Raw genomic sequence first — 19,224 nt, 5'->3', positions numbered from 1 at the left:
ACATTTTAATGACAGAATTTTAACTATGGTTTGTTTTCAAAATCTTTACAGAGGTGCGGTGAATCAAAGGATTTTCCTGCAAAAGCTGAAATACACGTTTCTGGCGTTTTTCACTATTTTAATATGGATTCTACCAAATTTGTACGCTCTTAAAGTAAATCTTCTAAATTTTGACACATTCTACCAATATACAATCTCCTCCTCAATACCCCGCTCTTTACGCTAAAATTTGACTCTTTCTCACAACTCTACTTTTTAAAACAATAAAAAACTTTAGAATAAAGAGCGAGGCATTAAGGAGAGGACAGCCCCTTTCATATACGGAATAATTTCTGTTCGTTTTAATTTTTAAGGTTGCTCCTTACTTTCAGATAAAAAAAAACTAGTTTTTTATTTAATATACTGTACAAGGCATACAGGCGCAAGGATAAGTCCCGTCAGTTGCAAATATTCTTCCAGTAATAGATTACATGGCAAGGCATAGCAGGACACCATAATGGGAGGATTTTTACAAGGAGGACTACTGGATAAGGGTAGAAGATCCAGACATAGATACTGGGAGCGGTTTCTGCAAGTTCACACTTTCGCAGTCAATGAATCAGACAAGAAATCAGACCGATTCTTAGGATTTTAAGTCGACAATGAACGAGGTGATGTCAAAATTATTACCACGTAAAGTAAAAACGACGACCATCTCAGACGAAACAAACTTCGAGATCTGATAAAAGTTTGATATTGACGAACAATGACATAAATTCTGGTAGACTTAAAAGCTGGACTTCAGATAAAATCTACGAATAGAAGCTCTAATAGGCAAAGCATATCTTAGGCAAAGCAATGAGATATAGCTTTAATAGGCAAAGGAATGAGATATAGCCGGTATCCCTGAGACGCAACTTCATCAGACACGAGAAAAAAATAGTTTCCCGATGTGATGATACTTTTCATTGCCCGGGTGTCAGCTTTGTCTCTCTGGCGGCTTGAGGTTCATAGAGGATGAGGTTCTTCACTTCTGTGTCGGTATTGATGGCAACCATTAGCCTGAAACGACCATCAAAAATTCTTCACTTGTTCAAGAACATGTTCCAGATTCTGTCCAAAGTTAAAAGGAATATAACCAATTCCATACCAATCTACAAAGCATAATAACTTATCGTTATGGATGACTCCAAAACAATGGTGGGCAGTAGCCATGGTGGTCAGAAAGACGCCATTGGTCTACATGGACACTGACTTCTAGTTGCAAACGAAGAAAATCTAATTAACTCTTCCAGAGAGATAAAATCAAAAATGCTTTCATGCAAAGACACCTTGGAAAATGATATGAATATTCCCACATGGCAAGAAAAAATATGCTTGGCTACGTCATGATATCTTGATGATGGAAGTCATATGTACTTGATACTGCGTCGCTACCAGGAAGGGACGTTGACTAGGACCACAAGCTCCTTATAGCCAAATTCAAGCTGAGATTAAAGCAACTCGCTAAAATAAAAATAAAAAATCATTTCCAATGGGGACTTTCTATAACCCGGTAAAAGAAAGACACTTGTGCGACAAGCCTGTATACAAAATTCGGCTAAATACTAAAGCAATTTTGCTTCCCAAGAAGAGACAAAACCATTTGATCGAACAAGCCATCTCTACAATTATAGACACAGCAAATCATGTCCTTGGTGAAAAGTCAAAGACGAAAAACCCTAGATCATTGATGATATTTTCTAATTACGCGACGAGACACGCCTTTATAACAACAAGTCTAACCGAATCAGCCAGACACCAACAAACCTAGGCTTTTTTCAAATCACAGTTGGTGGCATTCCAACAACAACGAAGATCTGTGACAAAACTGGACTCTGTAGTGAGGCAAAGGGTTGGAACAGGCTTTATCACTGCGGAGAAAATGAATATTGACCAAGAAGACATTGTTAGTCTACACTAGAGTGATATCAGTTATCTGCTGGACATAATGCATAGCGTTGATGTATGGCAATAAAAATCTTAACTAACAAACAAACAAAAACTGAAAAATACGTATAAACTCCTTACAGGCCATCAAAGTAGAATCTTGATTGAGACCCTTCTGTACAGAATCCAAGCAATTACCAACCCCTGTTGTTGTCAAATAGCAAGCTGGCATTCAGCCAAGGAAGCCAACCCATCTTTTTTGTGTGTCAAATGATGGAACGGCTCATCAAGTTTCATTTTGATCTCCACAAACAATTGATTGGTTTTCCAGTCTGAGTCCAGGTTTTCCAAGACTGGTTGCATGCTTTAAGAAACTAAGGAGCCATATAAGAAATTAACAGAATTAATGGAAAATATACAACAAGTTCAAAAGCCAAATACCGGGCACAATCGACCCTGATAAAATTTCAACAGTTTCTTGGATGTTGCAGAAATGCATCTTCCCTCCATAATTGTTGATTCTTTCCCTGCCTACTGTCTTTTCCCTGATATCTGCTAAATATGGAGCCAAATGGGTAGAATTTTATTTGATGATATGGATAAACTATCTTTAACCTCATATAATACAATGACAAGCAGACTGCATTTCCCAGGGTACAAAGTCATTCGTCATGAATACCATTGCGAAAAAAAAGTCATGGCGACGTCACGCCAGAGATCAACAGACAATGCCAATAAAGTAACCAAAAGCGAGCAAATGGAAACAAATGATCGCTTTCTCTACATTGATAGGCTCTTGTCAACCCCAATTTCAGGAAACTTTCAAATCTGTAAATGCCTGCTTCTTAGCAGGTGCTGCAAAGTGTTTTGTATACATTTTAAAAATAAAATTTACCTTATCAAAAACATAGAAAGTAGAAGTACAAAACGAGCATCCCCTCTCTGTATCCGAAATGAAATTTCGGATACAGATAGCCGAGATCAGTTACATCGATTATGTCATAAATAAAGAAGTCTAGAGAAGAGTCACCAATAAAGTCTGGAGAAGAATCCTCAACAAAGTTAGAAGATAGCAATTGCGCTGGTTCAGCTACGTTTAGAAAATGTATACCGATTGCCTGTCGATGATCGCAAAGAAAAAGAAAATCTAGGAACTTTTGACCATGCGGAAAAGCCCGTAAGAGGTAGTTTAAAACTTTGGTCGACAGCGTCTTACCCATTAATCCCAAAGTGTGCTTGACAGGTCAGCACATTGAGCTCTGGCTCATAAAAAATCAAAACCAGTTGCCACAAAATACCCTGTAATAGTTGGATGTAATTAAAAAGATATTTTTGCAAGTTTAGCTAATAAAACATAACGAATAAAAAATATGGCTTTATAAATACACTCCCAATATATAAAGATTAATATGAAAAAGGAAATATATTTAATATCCATGCCCCAATAGTATTTAGAAGCCAAAAGTGAAAAAAAAAAGGTTATTTTTGGGCTTGTTTTATGAACTTGAGCAATTTGGGCTCTCAACAACTTAACTAGCAAAATACGAACAGCAAAAATTCAGATTTATGGCCCATCACTTCTCTTCTGTGACAAAATAATGCAGTATATGACTTTATACCCTTTACACGCGACTCAATTGATTTCACTGACTTTTATAATTTTAGAATTTACTCCTTGAATACAATCGCAGAAGATTGATTTATTAACCAAATAATGTTGAAAGTGTATCATTGTTGCCAAAGCATTTTTCCAATGGAAATAGAATAAATGTCTACAAAATAAAAATTGAGACTGCAGCTTACTACTTTTGCTTTAGATTTAACACCAATCTCTCCCATTATCCCATTCAACTTCTCATCAGAGGTTAGTTTCTTACTCTTCTTATTCTTTAGTCTATCTGGCAGATCGTGAACAACAGCAAGAGTGGCAGAAAAAATAAAATTTTGACGACGAGCTTTCTTATTTTCATCAGCATTGACTAAAGATAAAATATTTTCCAGTTCTTGAAAATGACCCTTCTCAAGCATTCTGTCTGTTTCATCAATGGCAAGATACCTAAAAAGGGATTATTTTATGGTTAAATAAACAAGCAGAAAAAGTACCAATCAGTGGCGTAATTTTGTCAAAATCTTGGGGGGGGGGGAGTTGGAACCAATTTTCACAAATCAAGTAAAAATGACAGTGACATCTAAAAAATGAGCCGTATAGTACCATAAAGATAAAGATATACGGAAGAAAGCTAATCCGGTTCTGTGAATGCTTGAATTATGCAGGCTTATCTTAGTCTTGACAAGATTATAGAAGAAAACAAATTTCAGGTGGGGGGCAAACTGGGGTCTGAAGGGCAAACAGAGGTCTGAGATAGACAGTTGCCACATCTACCTCATAGAAAATTACGCCTTTGGTACCAATATTGCCACAGAGCAAGTCTACTTTTGTTCACATCTCCAAAGTAAAAAACCAGAATATAGCTCAAACTTAGTGATTCTTTGGGTAATTCATGAACTCAGTTCTAGTTCAAACACGTATATGCACCCATCCAAGAATAATGTACAGATTTCTCTGCAATAATGTTCCTAAAAATGGATGCTCCAGGTACACTAAAACAGTCACCCTGAAAAATACATTAAATTGCCATTTTCAAATACATTAAACTGTCATAATAAGCCACATTAAGAGTGGCTTATCTAATGCATTAGTAACATCTAATAGCAGTAACATTGTGCCTTTCTTAAAAATACTCAGCATCAGTGATAGACGAAAAATCCGCCACCACTACTATAAATTGACTATGTACTTGCTCATTTTGCAACCTCGATTTTCAAATTCTATAACTGGCCGTAGATATTTAATACATATCTACTTACATCCAAAATATCAAGTGTTTCCTAATCGACGAACGCCGCTGTGTACGAACTATAAGGACTTGGTATGAGTCCCCACAAGCTCAGTTTTCATTTACGTAGTTCATATAGTGATGATGTATTTGAATTTGTTAGAAGTGTGATATTTTTTGTTTTGTTTTTTATGTGCATTTTTGCAGATTACCGCTATCAAAATATTTACGTAGTTGCAAAAGGGCTTTAGAGTGGTTTCCATTCATACCGACGGTGAACCTCTTTGTTTCCACCTTTTCTTCCTGGCGAGCTACAAAGTTATTACACTAATCAAGACAAATTAGCTTTATAACTGTTTACACTCTTACAGAATCATCGCCAAAACCAATGGATTCTGTTTTGGTTACGCAACCCTGGCGCCTATGTCTCTAAAGATACTTTTTTTTATGCTTCATTCACTTCAAAGCTAATCCTCAAATTGACGACACAGGTTTTTTTTTAAATCCACGGTACCAAAACTAAAGCTTATCAGTTTTGCACTAATAATTTTCAAAACAACACATTTTGCTACATTAGACACACGCTAATTCTTGGTCAAATCCCTATCTGGATGGATACGGCTTTGGATTAGACTGAATCTGGTGGATTTGGATTTTCAGTTTTTCCTTAATTAGTCACACCTTTTTCATATTAAATTTATTCATTTCATCATTTGGTCAGTCTTGTACATGCCATGTACGAGTTCTGGTCAAGTTCCTGCTGAATTGCGTTTCAGCTTTTGTGACCTGAGCGCACAATATGGCACTTACCAATGACCTTTTCCTATATGCTGCGGTTTCTTAGCCTGAGTTAGATTGAAAGAGTGTTATGAAAACTGAAGATGTCAGCGTCGTCGAAGCCATTTCAAAGGGAGAAGGGAAATATCAAAGTAGTACTTTTCTTTGACTGATGTGCAGCTGGCAATTACAGGCTAAAGACTTTTAGCCTATAAGTGGAGAGTTTTTAGGGAAGTATGGTACCAACATTTACCAATCTTCGTATCTAGTGGCCACCCACCCTCACAATATTGGTGGCAGCTACGGTAATAGCGGGTCCACACTATTCAATGGCATGCATTATCGAATAGCAGCCAAAACATAACTTTTTACATATCTTATTTGATTTGGCTTTTACATTTTTGGCCAGATTTTAAGGCTACATAAATAGATAAGATCAGAAAGAGATCATGTCCAGGATTTCATATTTTATTTGGGGAGCAAACAACTGTTTTAACCCCGAACAAATAAACTAGCAAAAGTACATAATGTTCACAGCAAACATTTCAAAGGAGGCTAAGATTTATTCTAAGGCTTAAAATATCCCTTAAAATGTCTTCAGAATCTTAGAACTAAATGACATAAAACTTTTCTGCACCCAAAAAAAAACAAACAAAAAAAAACACACAAACAAGAATATCTATTTTTATGTCTTTGTTCGAAAAGCGAGTTTGATATTTATTTTACTACCATATAAGGCAACAATGATGACATCAATTTTGATTTAAGATATATCCCGCTTCTGTGGTTAACCGTTTATGCGTAGTAGATGAAGAGATAAGAAGCATAAGCCTCAAGGAAATCTTTATCCATTGTTCATATTTGCAAAATCACAATTACTATAAAAGGAATATATCAGTCATCGATCCAAACAATTCCCTAACTTGACCCAAGGAAATTTAAAAAACCTGACAGTATGTTTCTATTGCCTGTAAAATTTTGGCGGATGAAGTACAGTATTTTGTTACCACAACACGATAAACTTCTCAGCTTTAAGAACGATGATGGTGCTATTTAATGTTTTTACCTATTTACCTGAGATACTTGTAGCAGTTCTACCTTACTAAATTTGCATATCTTTATTTCTATTTTTAAATGTTCATTTCCAAAATCCTTTTCATATTTTAATATCCTTTTCAGCACGCATATTTGAACCTAACCCTTTTTATGAGGAAGGGCATTATTTTGTCAAATCAAAGGGACAAAACCTCCCTATCTTACCATTCCTTACGTGCATGTGTGATAATAACAGTAATAATAGTAACAAATGGACAAAACTGAAAAATCGTGGAAATAAAATTACCGTAAGTCCTCTAGATTTGAAAGGTGAGGATTTCCATCATTAATAAGCTCCCAGAGACGACCAGGCGTTGCAACAACAATATCTGGTTGCTTTTTCAAAACTCTTTCCTGTTTAGGCAAGGCCAAACCTCCAATAACGACTGCTATTTTAATTCCTGTATATTTGGCTGCAGCGTCTAAATGATTCTTAATTTGTACTGCTAGTTCTCTCGTTGGAGTCAAAATCAATCCCCTAAGTTTACTTTTCGATTTCATAGACACTTTATCATCGCGCTCAAGTTCGTCTACAAATTTGCCTGGTTCTTCTATGTTATTTTCTTCTTCAGAGTCAGCATTTGCATATTTCTTAGATTCAGCTTTTTCACGATCATAAGCAGCATCAAGCTCAGCTGAAAAGACACGTGTCGTCGTTAATTACGAAATACTAACAATTTCTGATTTACATTACCAGCCGTAAGACTGGTATGTCTTACCAGCCGTAAGAATGGACGATTTCCAGAAACAAGGAAAACACCTCAAGGCTTCCTAAACTTACTAAACATTGAGTACACGTCTCCTGCAGTATATAAGCATACTTATTCTCTATTCATAATAAACAAAGGTAGTGTTACCATCTAGGTCCCAGGGACTTCTTGCTGTCCGGTTCTAAGCCGGCTTAAGCGCTTCGGTGTAGACTTGAGAAGATATGTTGGTCCCCATCCTGCACTGGTATCCGGGATCACTGCTTTTCTTGAGGCCAAAATAATTTCAAAGATTTAAAGAACATGAAAATTGGAACTTGGAATGTTACGACGTTAAAAAATGACTATCGCATCGACATTTTGACTGACGAATTCAGACGGTTTGAACTGGATTTATTAGGAGTTTCAGAAACTCGTATCCCAGGGGTAGGAAGCATGAAGTTAGATGACATAGAATTTGTTTACTCAGGCAGGAAGGATGGGGTACATAGACAGGGAGTAGGGCTCATGATGAATAAGGAAGCTGCTATGTCTTGTTTAGGCTGGGAAGGTATTAATAATAGAATACTAATTGCTCATTTTATGACTAAAAAGTTTAGGGTATCAGTTATAGTAGTATATGCCCCCATTGAACCAACTGATGGAGATACTAGTGACTCAGATGAATTTTACTTACAGTTACAGGAGCAAATAGACAGGGTACCAGGTAGAAATATGGTGTTTTTGCTAGGAGATTTCAATGCCCAGGTTGGTAGAAATAGGGATAGATGGTATCCTAGCCTAGGTAAATTTGGTGTAGGAAAAGAAAACAGTAATGTCTATAGGCTTTTGCAATTTTGTAGGTATAACAACCTAGTTATAACCAACACGGTGTTTGATCACAAAATGGCCCATAAGTTGACATGGTATTCACGTGACGGTAAGACAGTAAACCTTATTGATTATGTTATTGTAAAAAGAAGACTAGCAGGATCAATACAATATACTAGGGTGTATAGGAGTGTCGTTATTGATGTTAAAAGTAAAGATCACCATCTAGTAGTGTCTAAGGTTAATTTAAAGCTGAAATTTCGGAAGGGTAACTCCCTCCCGGAAAGTTATGATGTTGGTAGACTTCAGGATGAAAATTTGAGAAAAAAAATTCCAGGAACAGTTGAGTACTAAACTTGAAGGTTTAAAATTTGACAACGTGGAAGATGGATGGAATAATTTCAGAAAAAACAATTTATGAAGTTGCTGATGGTGTCTTAAGGAAGAGTGCTAAGACTGCAACTAGGAATATTAGTGAAAAAGCTTTAGGTTTAATAGAGAGTAGAAGGGGTTTGTATAAGAATTATCTGAGTGATAGGTCGTATGAAAACAAAAGGAATGTAAAGAAGGTGGAGAAAGCATTAAAATATGAACTAAGGAGATGTGAAGTGGAGGCGATGGATAAAATTGCTGAGGATCTGGAAGATGCGGCTAGACGGCATAATAGTAAATTATTATACTGGCATGTTAATAAATTGAAAGGAAGTAGCCAATCCGGACTAGTCCCAGTTAAAGATAGAAATGGGGCCACAATTAGTGATAAGGAAAAAGTTAAAGAAAGATGGCTGGAACATTTTGAGAATGTGCTAAACCGAGATACAGTTGCAGTTTGTGATACCTTGGATGTGAAGGAAGATTTGTTTAGTGAGGAAGAATTAGCGACAGTACTAAAAGGATTAAAAAATAATAAGGCCCCAGGTGTTGATAGTACGATTAATGAGTTTCTTAAATATGGTGGCTCTGAGGTTAGGAATAAGCTGCTGAAGATTATGAACATGATTTTTGAAAAAGGGGAAGTACCCAATGATTTGAGGAAAACCTTAATTAAACCACTGTATAAGAAAGGTGACAAGAGTGAGTGTCGTAATTATCGAGGCATTATTCTGGTCTCTGTAGGTAGCAAATTACTGAGTAGTATGATACTTTTTAGACTGAGACATGCTGTAGACAAAGTTTTAAGGGAAGAACAATGCGGTTTTAGAAAAGGTAGAGGATGTGTCGACCATGTTTTCACTCTTAGGTTAATAATTGAGAAGTCCCTTTGTTTTCAAACACCTTTGGTCCTTAGTTTTATCGATTATGAGCAAGCTTTCGATTCTGTTGATAGAAGAGCGTTAACAAAGGTCTTATCGTTATATGGTATACCAGAAAAATACATTAAAGTGACTTGCGCTATGTACGAGAATAATACTGCTGCGGTTAAGGTAGGAAATGAGGTTAGCAACTGGTTTTGTATTAAATCAGGAGTTAAGCAGGGTTGTGTTCTATCCCCCTTTATATGGATCATTTTGATGGACTTCGTCTTAAGGAGCACAGGGAAGGCAATTGGAGACCATGGAATCAAATGGGGAGGAAGAACGCGCCTGGACTTAGATTATGCTGATGATTTAAGCATATTAGATGAAAGTGTGAGCAAAATGAATGAATTTTTAGAGGTTTTACGAGTTCAGGGTGCTAAGATAGGCTTGAAAATTAATGTTAAGAAGACTAAGTCACTAAGGCTAGGAATAAGTGAAGATGAACAGGTGACATTAGGTAACGAAAAGATTGATCAGGTTGGGAGCTTCAGTTACCTTGGTAGTATTATTAGTAAAGATGGTGGGAGCAGTGAAGATGTTAAAAGTAGAATAGCTAAAGCTCAGGGTGTTTTTTCTAAGTTAAAAAAAGATTGGAAGAATAGAAAGATAAGTCTACATACCAAGATTAGAATATTGGAAGCTACAGTGATGACAGTGGTCAAATATGGCTCTGAAGCATGGGCACTCCGAAAAGCAGATGAAAATTTACTAGATGTTTTCCAGAGAAATTGCCTACGGATTGTTCTGGGTACCCGGCTGACTGACCGTATTTCAAACAGTAGGTTGTACAAAAAGTGTGGTTCAATCCCGCTTTCTGGGGCTATAATGAAAGAAAGGTCGAGATGGCTAGGCCACGTTCTACGGATGAAGGATGACAGATTACCGAAGATTGTCCTTTTTGGCCAACCATCTAGGGCTACACGGAAAGCAGGTCGTCCTTGTCTGGGTTGGGAGGATGTCATAAATAAAGATTTAAAGGAAATGGGAACTTCCTGGGACGGTGTAAAGAGGGAGGCTTTAAATAGATTAGGTTGGAGGAGGAGCGTGCGTGGCTGTGTTGGCCTCAGGCGGCTTGGTGCTGCAGTGAGTTATTAGTAGTAGTAGTAGTAGTAGTATACCTCTCAAAAAACTAGAATCGTGTTATCTAAACATAACCAAAAGCAAAGGATTAAAAAGAAGAGACATTGCAGAAAATTACTATTTGAACAGCATAACTAGATAAATAGTTAATTTTTTTTATAAGTTAAGAAATTTTGCCATAAATAAGTTTGGTGTTATTACCCCCTAAAACCTCTCAGAAGATTTTAGTGTCCTTTGCGCTTTACTGATGACAAAACAAATAGCTCATGTCATAAGTTCAGTCTTAAAAGTCAGTTGTTTTTTTTATAAATTTCAAAGAAGTGGAATTAAAAGAAAGAAACCATTAATGGATATGTTTTAAACATTAGACTAATAAAACCAAAGTGATATTTACAAATAGACTTACGTCAATAAATGCGTTAAAAGAATTCCTAAAAGTTAGGGCAGTACTAAATGTTTCGGTAAAATGACCAAAAAGCGAAAACTGCGGAACAAATATATTTTATTTCAAATACATTTGGAGTAGGGATGGGAGAAGGGAATTTGAAGGGACAATGGCCTAAGGACTTTATACAGGGTCCTTTAACCATGCAAGGTAAAGACACCTGCAGGCTCTGATTTAAACATAGAGTTCCATGTCCACCGTAAGTGAAAAAATCCTTGAAGTATTTTGATTTGGAACTTATTATGATATTAGTAGTTGAATCTGTAGTCACAATTTCACAAAATTTTGGCACCCAAGTTTAAGAGAAAACAAACAATGAATGAATACTTAGCGTACCTTTGTTTTGGACATTGTTTCAATATCCTTTGGCTGCCAAGATCATCCAATTGGATAAAAAATAAAGTAGGTCACCTACCGACCCCCTACCCTGTATTAGGTAATAAATTTAACCTTATTATCTGCTTTATCAGTTTGAATAATTTACATTACCAAACTTGCTCGAAAACGCTTTTATCAGCAAGAGCCTTCTCTAGATAAAACCCGGTGTAAACAGGGTAGGATCATCTGTGCTGAACTTCAATTTATCAGCAAACCAGTGCTAATCTCGCAACAATCTAAAGCAATATTATCCTCGTATTCATCACAAACCATTTATTACACTGAAAGCCAAACTTTGTCACCCAAAATGTCTACCCTAACTTGCACCAAGTTAGGTACCAAGAGCAAGTCTCTCCTCTGGCATGCTGATGTACAATGATTGTCTCAAGGGAAAGTTTCACAAGTTTTTCTTACTGACTGTGACATACCCCCCCCCCTGTTACCCACAAAAATACGTGCTTGCTGTGTTAAAATTTCAGACTTATATTTAAATATTGGTTTCGGATGTACAATTAGCAACCTAAGCCTTATAATCAGCAAATCGAAAAAAAAATACTGCATGTTCAATTATGCATTGAGGTAAATTGTAATTGAGGGTATATGGGACCAAAATCTTGTCCCATACATGGGACCCTATTTAGAACCCTATAATTTTTGAGAACTGAAAATCTTTATCGTGACTCTAATTTCGAATACGTTCGGCGTGTCTGGCATCTTTGAAATATGCACTTCGCGTGCTGTAGTTATGGATATATATATATAGTGTATGTTCCACATTTCACCACAAATTAGTTATCAGTAGGGTAAGAAACTTTTAAATACCTCTTTTTAGGGAAACGATGCTTGTTTTAAGGATGGGAAGGGAACCAGAGGGTGCACAGGCTGATACCTCCATACTGCTGGGGCCTCCATATTGCTGATACCTCCATATTACTGAAGCGTCTTATTGGCAACCATAAACACAATGTCTTTTGATTTATTTTATAAGCAACATTTTGCTTTAAAGCATTATGGGCCAATTACATTATTGTGGGGTTTGACATGCCCAATATCCCTAAAGAAATACTTGCTCAACTGTTCTACTACGCTGAGCAAAACGGCTATGGCTTCTCGAAATTTTAATTCGATGTGTTTGGAAAATGAATGGGCTTGAGGGATAGGCTTCTTGCCCTCCGATCTCTTTTTACTCTTAAAAAGGACACAAGAACTTCCGTTCTGGTGCTTGCAAAACCTATTTAATGTCCACCTTTCTAGAACAAAGAAAATATCGGGGAAGATTTATGCAAACAAGGGCCAATTCTTGTAAGAGACCAAAAACTGTTAAAATATTGATAGTCCAAATAAGACTCACATTTCAACAAGGTAACACGTCTATATTTAAATTAAAATTATAACAAGAGCTCATATGGCACTTGTGACGAGGCAAGAAGAGCTAAGAGCCAAGAGCTCATATGATATGAGCTCTAACAAAATTCTAAGAATCAATAGATTGATTTAAAAGCAAAATCAGAGGCTTAATGCCTGTCAGGATTTAAAATAAGAGCTCTGAGTCACGATGTCCTTCTAAATATCAACATTCATTAAGATCCGATCACCCACTCGTAAGTTATAAATACCTCATTTTTTCTAATTTTTCCTCTCCCTTTAGCCCCCCCCCCCCAGATGGTCGAATCTAGTAAAACAACTTTATCAAGTCAATTTGTGCAGCTCCCTAACACGCCTACCAATTTTCATCGTCCTAGCACGTCCAGAAGAACCAAACTCGCTAAATCACTGAACCCCTCCTCCCAACTCCCCCAAAGAGAGCGAATCAAGTACGGTTATGTCAATCACGTATCAAGGACATTTGTTTATTCTATCCACAAAGCTTCATCCCGATTCCTCTACTCCAAGTGTTTTCCAAGATTTCCCCCTCCAACTCCCCCCAATGTCAAAAGATCTGGTCGGGATTTGAAATAAGAGCTCTGAGACATGAATTCCTTCTAAATATCAAATTTCATTAAGATCCGATCACCTATTCGTAAGATAAAAATACCCCAATTTTCACGTTTTCCTAGAACTCCGGTTTTCCCCTCCAACTCCCCCCCCCCCAATGCCACAGGATCTGGTCGGAATTTGAAATTAGAGCTTTAAAGCACAAGATCCTTCTAAAAATCAAATTTCATTAAGATCTGGTCACCCTTTCGTAAGTTACAAATACCTTATTTTTCCAAATTACCCCCCCCCCAAATTCCACCAAAGAGAGCAGATCTGGTTATATCAGTCACGTATCTTAGATAGGTTTTTATTCTTCCCATCCAGTTACATCCTGATCTCTCCGCTTTAAGTATTTTCTAAGACCCCCCCCCCCCAAATGACACTGGATGCGATTTAAAATAAGGGATCTGAGTTACGGGGTCCTTTTAAATATGAAGTTTCATGAAGATCCGACCACTCCTTCGTAAGTTAAAAATACGTCATTTTTTTCTAATTTTTTAGATTAAACCCTCCCCCCCCCCCCAGATAGAGCGGATCCGTTCCAATTATGTAAATCACGTATCTAAGACTTCTGCTTATTTTTCCCACCAAGTTTCATCCCGATCCCTCCAATCTAAGCATTTTCCATGATTTTAGGTTCCCCCCTCCCCAAACTTTCCCCAATGTCACCAGATCCGGTCGGGATTTAAAAATAAGAGCTATGAGACATGATACCCTTCTAAATATCAAATTTCATTGAGATCCGATCACCCGTTCGTAAGTTAAAAATACCTCATTTTTTCTAATTTTTCAGAATTAACCCACCCCCCAACTACCCCAAAGAGAGCGGATCCGTTCCGGTTATGTCAATCATGTATCTAGGACTTGTGCTTATTTTTCCCACCAGGTTTCATCCCGATCCCTCCACTAAGTGTTTTCCAAGATTTTAGGTTACCCCCTCCCAACTCCCCCCCCCCCAATGTCACCAGAACCAGTCGGGATTTAACATAACAGCTCTGAGACACGAAATTCTTCCAAACATCAAATTTAATTAAGATTTGATCAACCGTTCGTAAGTTAAAAATACTTCATTTTTTTCTATTTTTTCCGAATTGACGGGCCCCCCACTCCCCCCCCCCCATATGGTCAAATCGGGAAAACGACTATTTCTAATTCAATCTGATCCGGGCCCTGCTACGCCCGCCAAATTTCATCGTCCTAGCTTACCTGGAAGTGCCTAAAGTAGCAAAACCGGGACCGACAGACCGACAGAATTTTGCGATTGCTATATGTCACTTGGTTAATACCAAGTGCCATAAAAATGTTGTTTCAACCCTGTCCAACATGCCATTCTTCTATTAATATATATATATATATATATATATATATATATATATATATATATATATATATATATATATATATATATATATATATATATAAATCCTCTGTTTTCTGTTGCGTATTTGCATAATTTGGAACCCTCATTTTTGGGCTTGCTGTTACCATTTCAACCCTAGAGGAAACTTTTTTCAACTGTAATGATTAAAATTGCTATTCTGAAATTTTGAACTCATTCCCTCTGGGCGGGGGTTTCGCACCCCAAAACACCTGGAGGGTAGAGGGGCTGGCATGCCCCTCGTAAGAGATATACCCGTAAAGGATATGATCAGAAGATCGGTGTCAGTCTAAGAATGGCAACGTAACTTCTTTTTATACATGGGATCGAATGAGCCTTTCCTCTCTTTTCAATGTTGATATAGTCAACATGATAAAGCCGACAAACAAGATGGAACACCCATGATTCTTCACAGGTTAATGGTACTACATCTACAATGACACTGAATATTTGAAAAGGAGACGAAAATCATCTGCAAAACGAAACTCTCCAAGGAAAACAACTTGTTCTTTTTACCTAATAGTCAATAAACAACTACGTGCAAAACAACATTTTCCAAAATAAAATTTTCAAAAATTTGGCTAGTAAAACCCTTCAAAAGTGAAGCAAACACAAGGAAGTGGGGCAAGTCTGCTTCCCTACACTAGATCTTTACTTATTTTCAGAATAAAATTTCCGAAATCTGAGCGATTCCCAGTCTTTCATTCTCCTTAACTTAACTCACCAGCATCCTCTATAACTTTGTCGTACTTTTTGTCATCCAAAATTCCGCTTAGCATTGGAATGCCAAAAGCAAGCGTTTTTCCACTTCCCGTTTCAGCTGCACCGACAATGTCTCTCCGACCTCGAATTGCAGCAGGAAGAACAAGAGACTGTAAAAAAGCAAAAAAGAAGGAAAGAAACAATATAACATACAAGTAAAATACTTCATTCTCAATTGGTTATCAGATTAAACAAATAAAATCTCAAGCCTAGAATGGTGTATGAAATAACTTTTGCATAAATGAGACAAAAACCATTCGATGATAGCTAAAAGCCTTCCTTCATTATCATATCTCATATTTTTATGTACATTTTTTTATACACCTCACAACAGTTTCGTGAGCATTTTTGAGCAAAGAGTACTTTAAATTCTTTGCTCAATAAAAGTCGAATCAAAGGATAATCGGAAAGTTAGAGGCAATATATAACTATTTTTACATCCCTGATCTTTTTTATTTTTATATCTAAAATTTGAAAGTCGCATTTTATCTGCATAAGGTATGTACTTCAAATGACACATAAAGACTAAGACATTAAAAGTATCTAGCAGAAAAATTAATTGAAAAAGAAATATTTACACCTTATTAAGTCACCTAAGTAGTGTACCCAATGCCAGATCCAGGATTTCGGCTCAAGGGAGGGGGATTAGAGAAAAACTAATAAACGCATGAAAAATTTGTTTACATGCATTTTATAACGTTTTTGTGGGTCGGACAAAAATCCCTCCCCCCACTGATACAGATTTGAGTATGTGAACGTTTTTATTTTCTCCTTACTTCGTGTGACCCAATCAACTGGTAAAACTGCGACCCAAACATGGATGAGTGGAACTGGCACATACTTAAGAATAAAAAAGAGCACTGATAATATTTTAAACCGTCCACAAACCTGAAGCATGGGCGCTCCGAAAAGAGGATGAAAATTTACTACATGTTTTCCAGAGAAATTTCCTAAGGATTATTTTGGGTACCCGGCTGACTGACCGTATTTCAAAGAGTAGGTTGTGCAAAAAATATGGTTCAATCCCGCTTTCTTGGGCTACAATGAAAGAAAGATTGAGATGGCTAGGCCACGTTCAGCGGATGAAGGATGACAGATTGCCGTAGATTGTCCTTTTTGGCCAACCATCTGGGGCTAAACGGAAAGCAGGTCGTCTTCGTCTGGGGTGGGAGGATGTCATAAATAAAGATTTAAAGGAAATGGGAACTTCCTGGGAGGGTGTAAAGAGGGAGGCCTTGAAAAGATAAGGTTGGAAGAGGAGCGTGCGTAGCTGTGTTGGCCTCAGGCGGCTTGGTGCTGCAGTGATTTATTAGTAGTAGTAGTAGTCCACAAACCTAAGTTCATCTTGCTTTCTACTACACTTTGGATTGACTGGTTACCTTCGGGTATACCTGAGTAGGCCATTTTATTTTGAATAAATACCTCATTATTAATAGCCTACAATGTACAACAATATTAAAAATAAGCCAAAAGGAAAAAGCAATACCTGAATCGGTGTTGGCGTAAAAAACTTTTGCTCAGCTAAAGACTTGATAATTGGCATCGGCACATAAAGATTATTCCATTTCGACATTTGTTGAATTGTCTTTTCTTCGATTTCAAAAACATTTTGTATTTTTTCTCGGTCTTCATCCTCCGATTCAAATTCTAGCTCGGAATCATCATCTTCAATGTATGTAACAGGAGGTTCAGAACATTCTTCAAAATCACCTACAGAGTAACAAATCGAATTAGCGACGCTTCTTGACTACTAAGGTCCTTACGTCCGCCCTGCAGTATGTTGCTAAAGCCGGGTTCGATCTCTGGGTACCGTGTTACCAAGCTATGGTCAAATCCACTGCACCACCACAGGACAAAAATTGAAAGAACATGAAACAGAAACAGAACATTGTACGAGGGTTCGTTACCGAGGACAGTCCTGAACTTACATCTCCCATTAGTGAAGGAGAAACCTATTACCACCATCCTACGGTAACTCACCGGAAGAGCAAAAAAGATTATATAGGTTTGTTGGTCAGAAGCATAGAAATTCAAGCAAAAGCAAAAACAAAACTAACAGCACTAAGATAAGATCATTTCTAAGACCGAGCTGATTAGACATCCTTGAATAGGATGATAATATACGAGTATCTTTACTATCAACGAAGGATAACGATTTAGGAGAATGATCAATATTTCAACTTTGTTTTCAAAGATGTCCTTCATCAGTAGCGTGGGTAAAAAAAAACAGATGGGAAAGATATTCCTCATTCAAAATAAAACAAAATACAGGAAAAGTCATCAAATGTTAAGCTTCCCGTAAGTTAAGGTAGAATATAGACATAATCGTAGGAATCGTCCTATACACGGTAATAACATTAAGTAAAGAGCTTTTGATAATACTATATAGGCCTACATGAAAAAATCTCATTTTAAGTTGAGGTCAAATAAGTATAATCTAATAGTATTGAATTTACTCACCGTATTTTTTCTAGTAGACTTTGGAGAAAAACAAACTCAAATTATTCAGAAAAAGGAAGAAACATCCTCCCTTCGCAAAAAAGGGTGGGATGTTAGCTAACATTTTCAAAGCTTGGATAGAGGGATTTAGAGCCATTTTGCAATCTGCAGTAGTACCAAATTTCAAACTTCTCCCGAAAAGGATCGTCACAGTACATTTATTTTTGGATTTCTTTTGCGAACCCGTGGCTGTAGAATATCAGAGGTGCGATTATTCAAACCAAAACGATAGTTCAAAATCACTTTTTGAGAAACAGAAGGAATGCACCGCAGCGAAGTCACAATATCTCCTAAACTGTGCTAGCAAAACAACAACTTTGGCCAAAACAAACCAACATGCTGCCAATTTGGCAAATAGGTAAAAAATTAAACGTCGTATAATCTTTTGTAAGGATTGGTTAAAATTCGTTCCACCTTCTGAATCAACACACAATTTGAAGTTGTCTAAGGACACCCCCCCCCCCCTCTACGACAAATCTGTGCCTGGAAGTTTCAACTCGTCCCCCAAGCCGTGAAACAAAACTATTCAGGCTTAACAGCACTATACTTATGAGCCTTCAAACTCTTATACATTTGTAATCACCGATATTCTAATTTTGCACCAAATAAAAATATTCTTAATTAAATGCTGTATGGTATTTTTGAATTAGACGAAATTCTTTTTTCATGCGAACATACAGTACCTAATCTGGAATCTCTTGTAAATAATGTCTTGTACTTTCAACACAATTCATACATATTATTTTCAAATTCTCCTCCACACCAAATAAGCAACCCTTACATATGTGCCTTGAATATAGTTTGATGTTACTTCGTGACGTTCCATTATGAAAAAAAACAAAACACTTCATTAAATGGCCCAATAAAATTCAAACTATGCCCTCCGTAGAAGAAAAATTAATTCATGTTAAGAATGGATATTTGTCAAACTTATTGCTATGCTTCTTCCTACTTCCTATTGTCGTTTTTTTTTTGTCTCAAAATTCATATCTTATTTTGTAGCTGTATGATGTATCTCCTCTTCTGAATTAAACATAACAGTGACAAGTTTTCTTCACTAAACGTAAAAATTATCGACCCCCAATGGATTCTGGAAAGGACCATGGCTCCCAAAAAGCACACAGACATAGATTTGTACTTCTCCAGGATGTTGATTGAGATCCAGTGACCTCCTCTGAAATGTTTTGACGACAAGAGATTACGGTCGCCTTTATAAAACTAAATCCCTTACAATGCTATAAAAAAGAGGATAATAAGAATTTTATATTACGCT

General features: G+C 36.9%; 1 protein-coding gene across 3 annotated transcripts in view; it reads right to left on the bottom strand.

The window, feature by feature from the left end:
* Positions 1-19,224, bottom strand: part of LOC136033073 (ATP-dependent RNA helicase ddx24-like) — a 52,852-nt gene that overhangs the window by 13,440 nt on the left and 20,188 nt on the right. For all 3 annotated transcript variants that reach the window (XM_065713673.1, XM_065713671.1, XM_065713672.1), the window contains exons 4-7: positions 16,939-17,162; positions 15,415-15,562; positions 6,865-7,252; positions 3,712-3,964 (exon numbers count right to left, since the gene is read on the bottom strand). In XM_065713673.1, coding sequence (XP_065569745.1) covers positions 3,712-3,964; positions 6,865-7,252; positions 15,415-15,562; positions 16,939-17,162 — 1,013 coding nt within the window. The remainder of the gene's footprint in view (positions 1-3,711; positions 3,965-6,864; positions 7,253-15,414; positions 15,563-16,938; positions 17,163-19,224) is intronic.

Source organism: Artemia franciscana, chromosome 11 (assembly GCF_032884065.1).
Source record: "Artemia franciscana chromosome 11, ASM3288406v1, whole genome shotgun sequence".
NCBI classification, from domain to species: domain Eukaryota; kingdom Metazoa; phylum Arthropoda; class Branchiopoda; order Anostraca; family Artemiidae; genus Artemia; species Artemia franciscana.
This window is presented reverse-complemented; position numbering and strand designations above follow the sequence as displayed.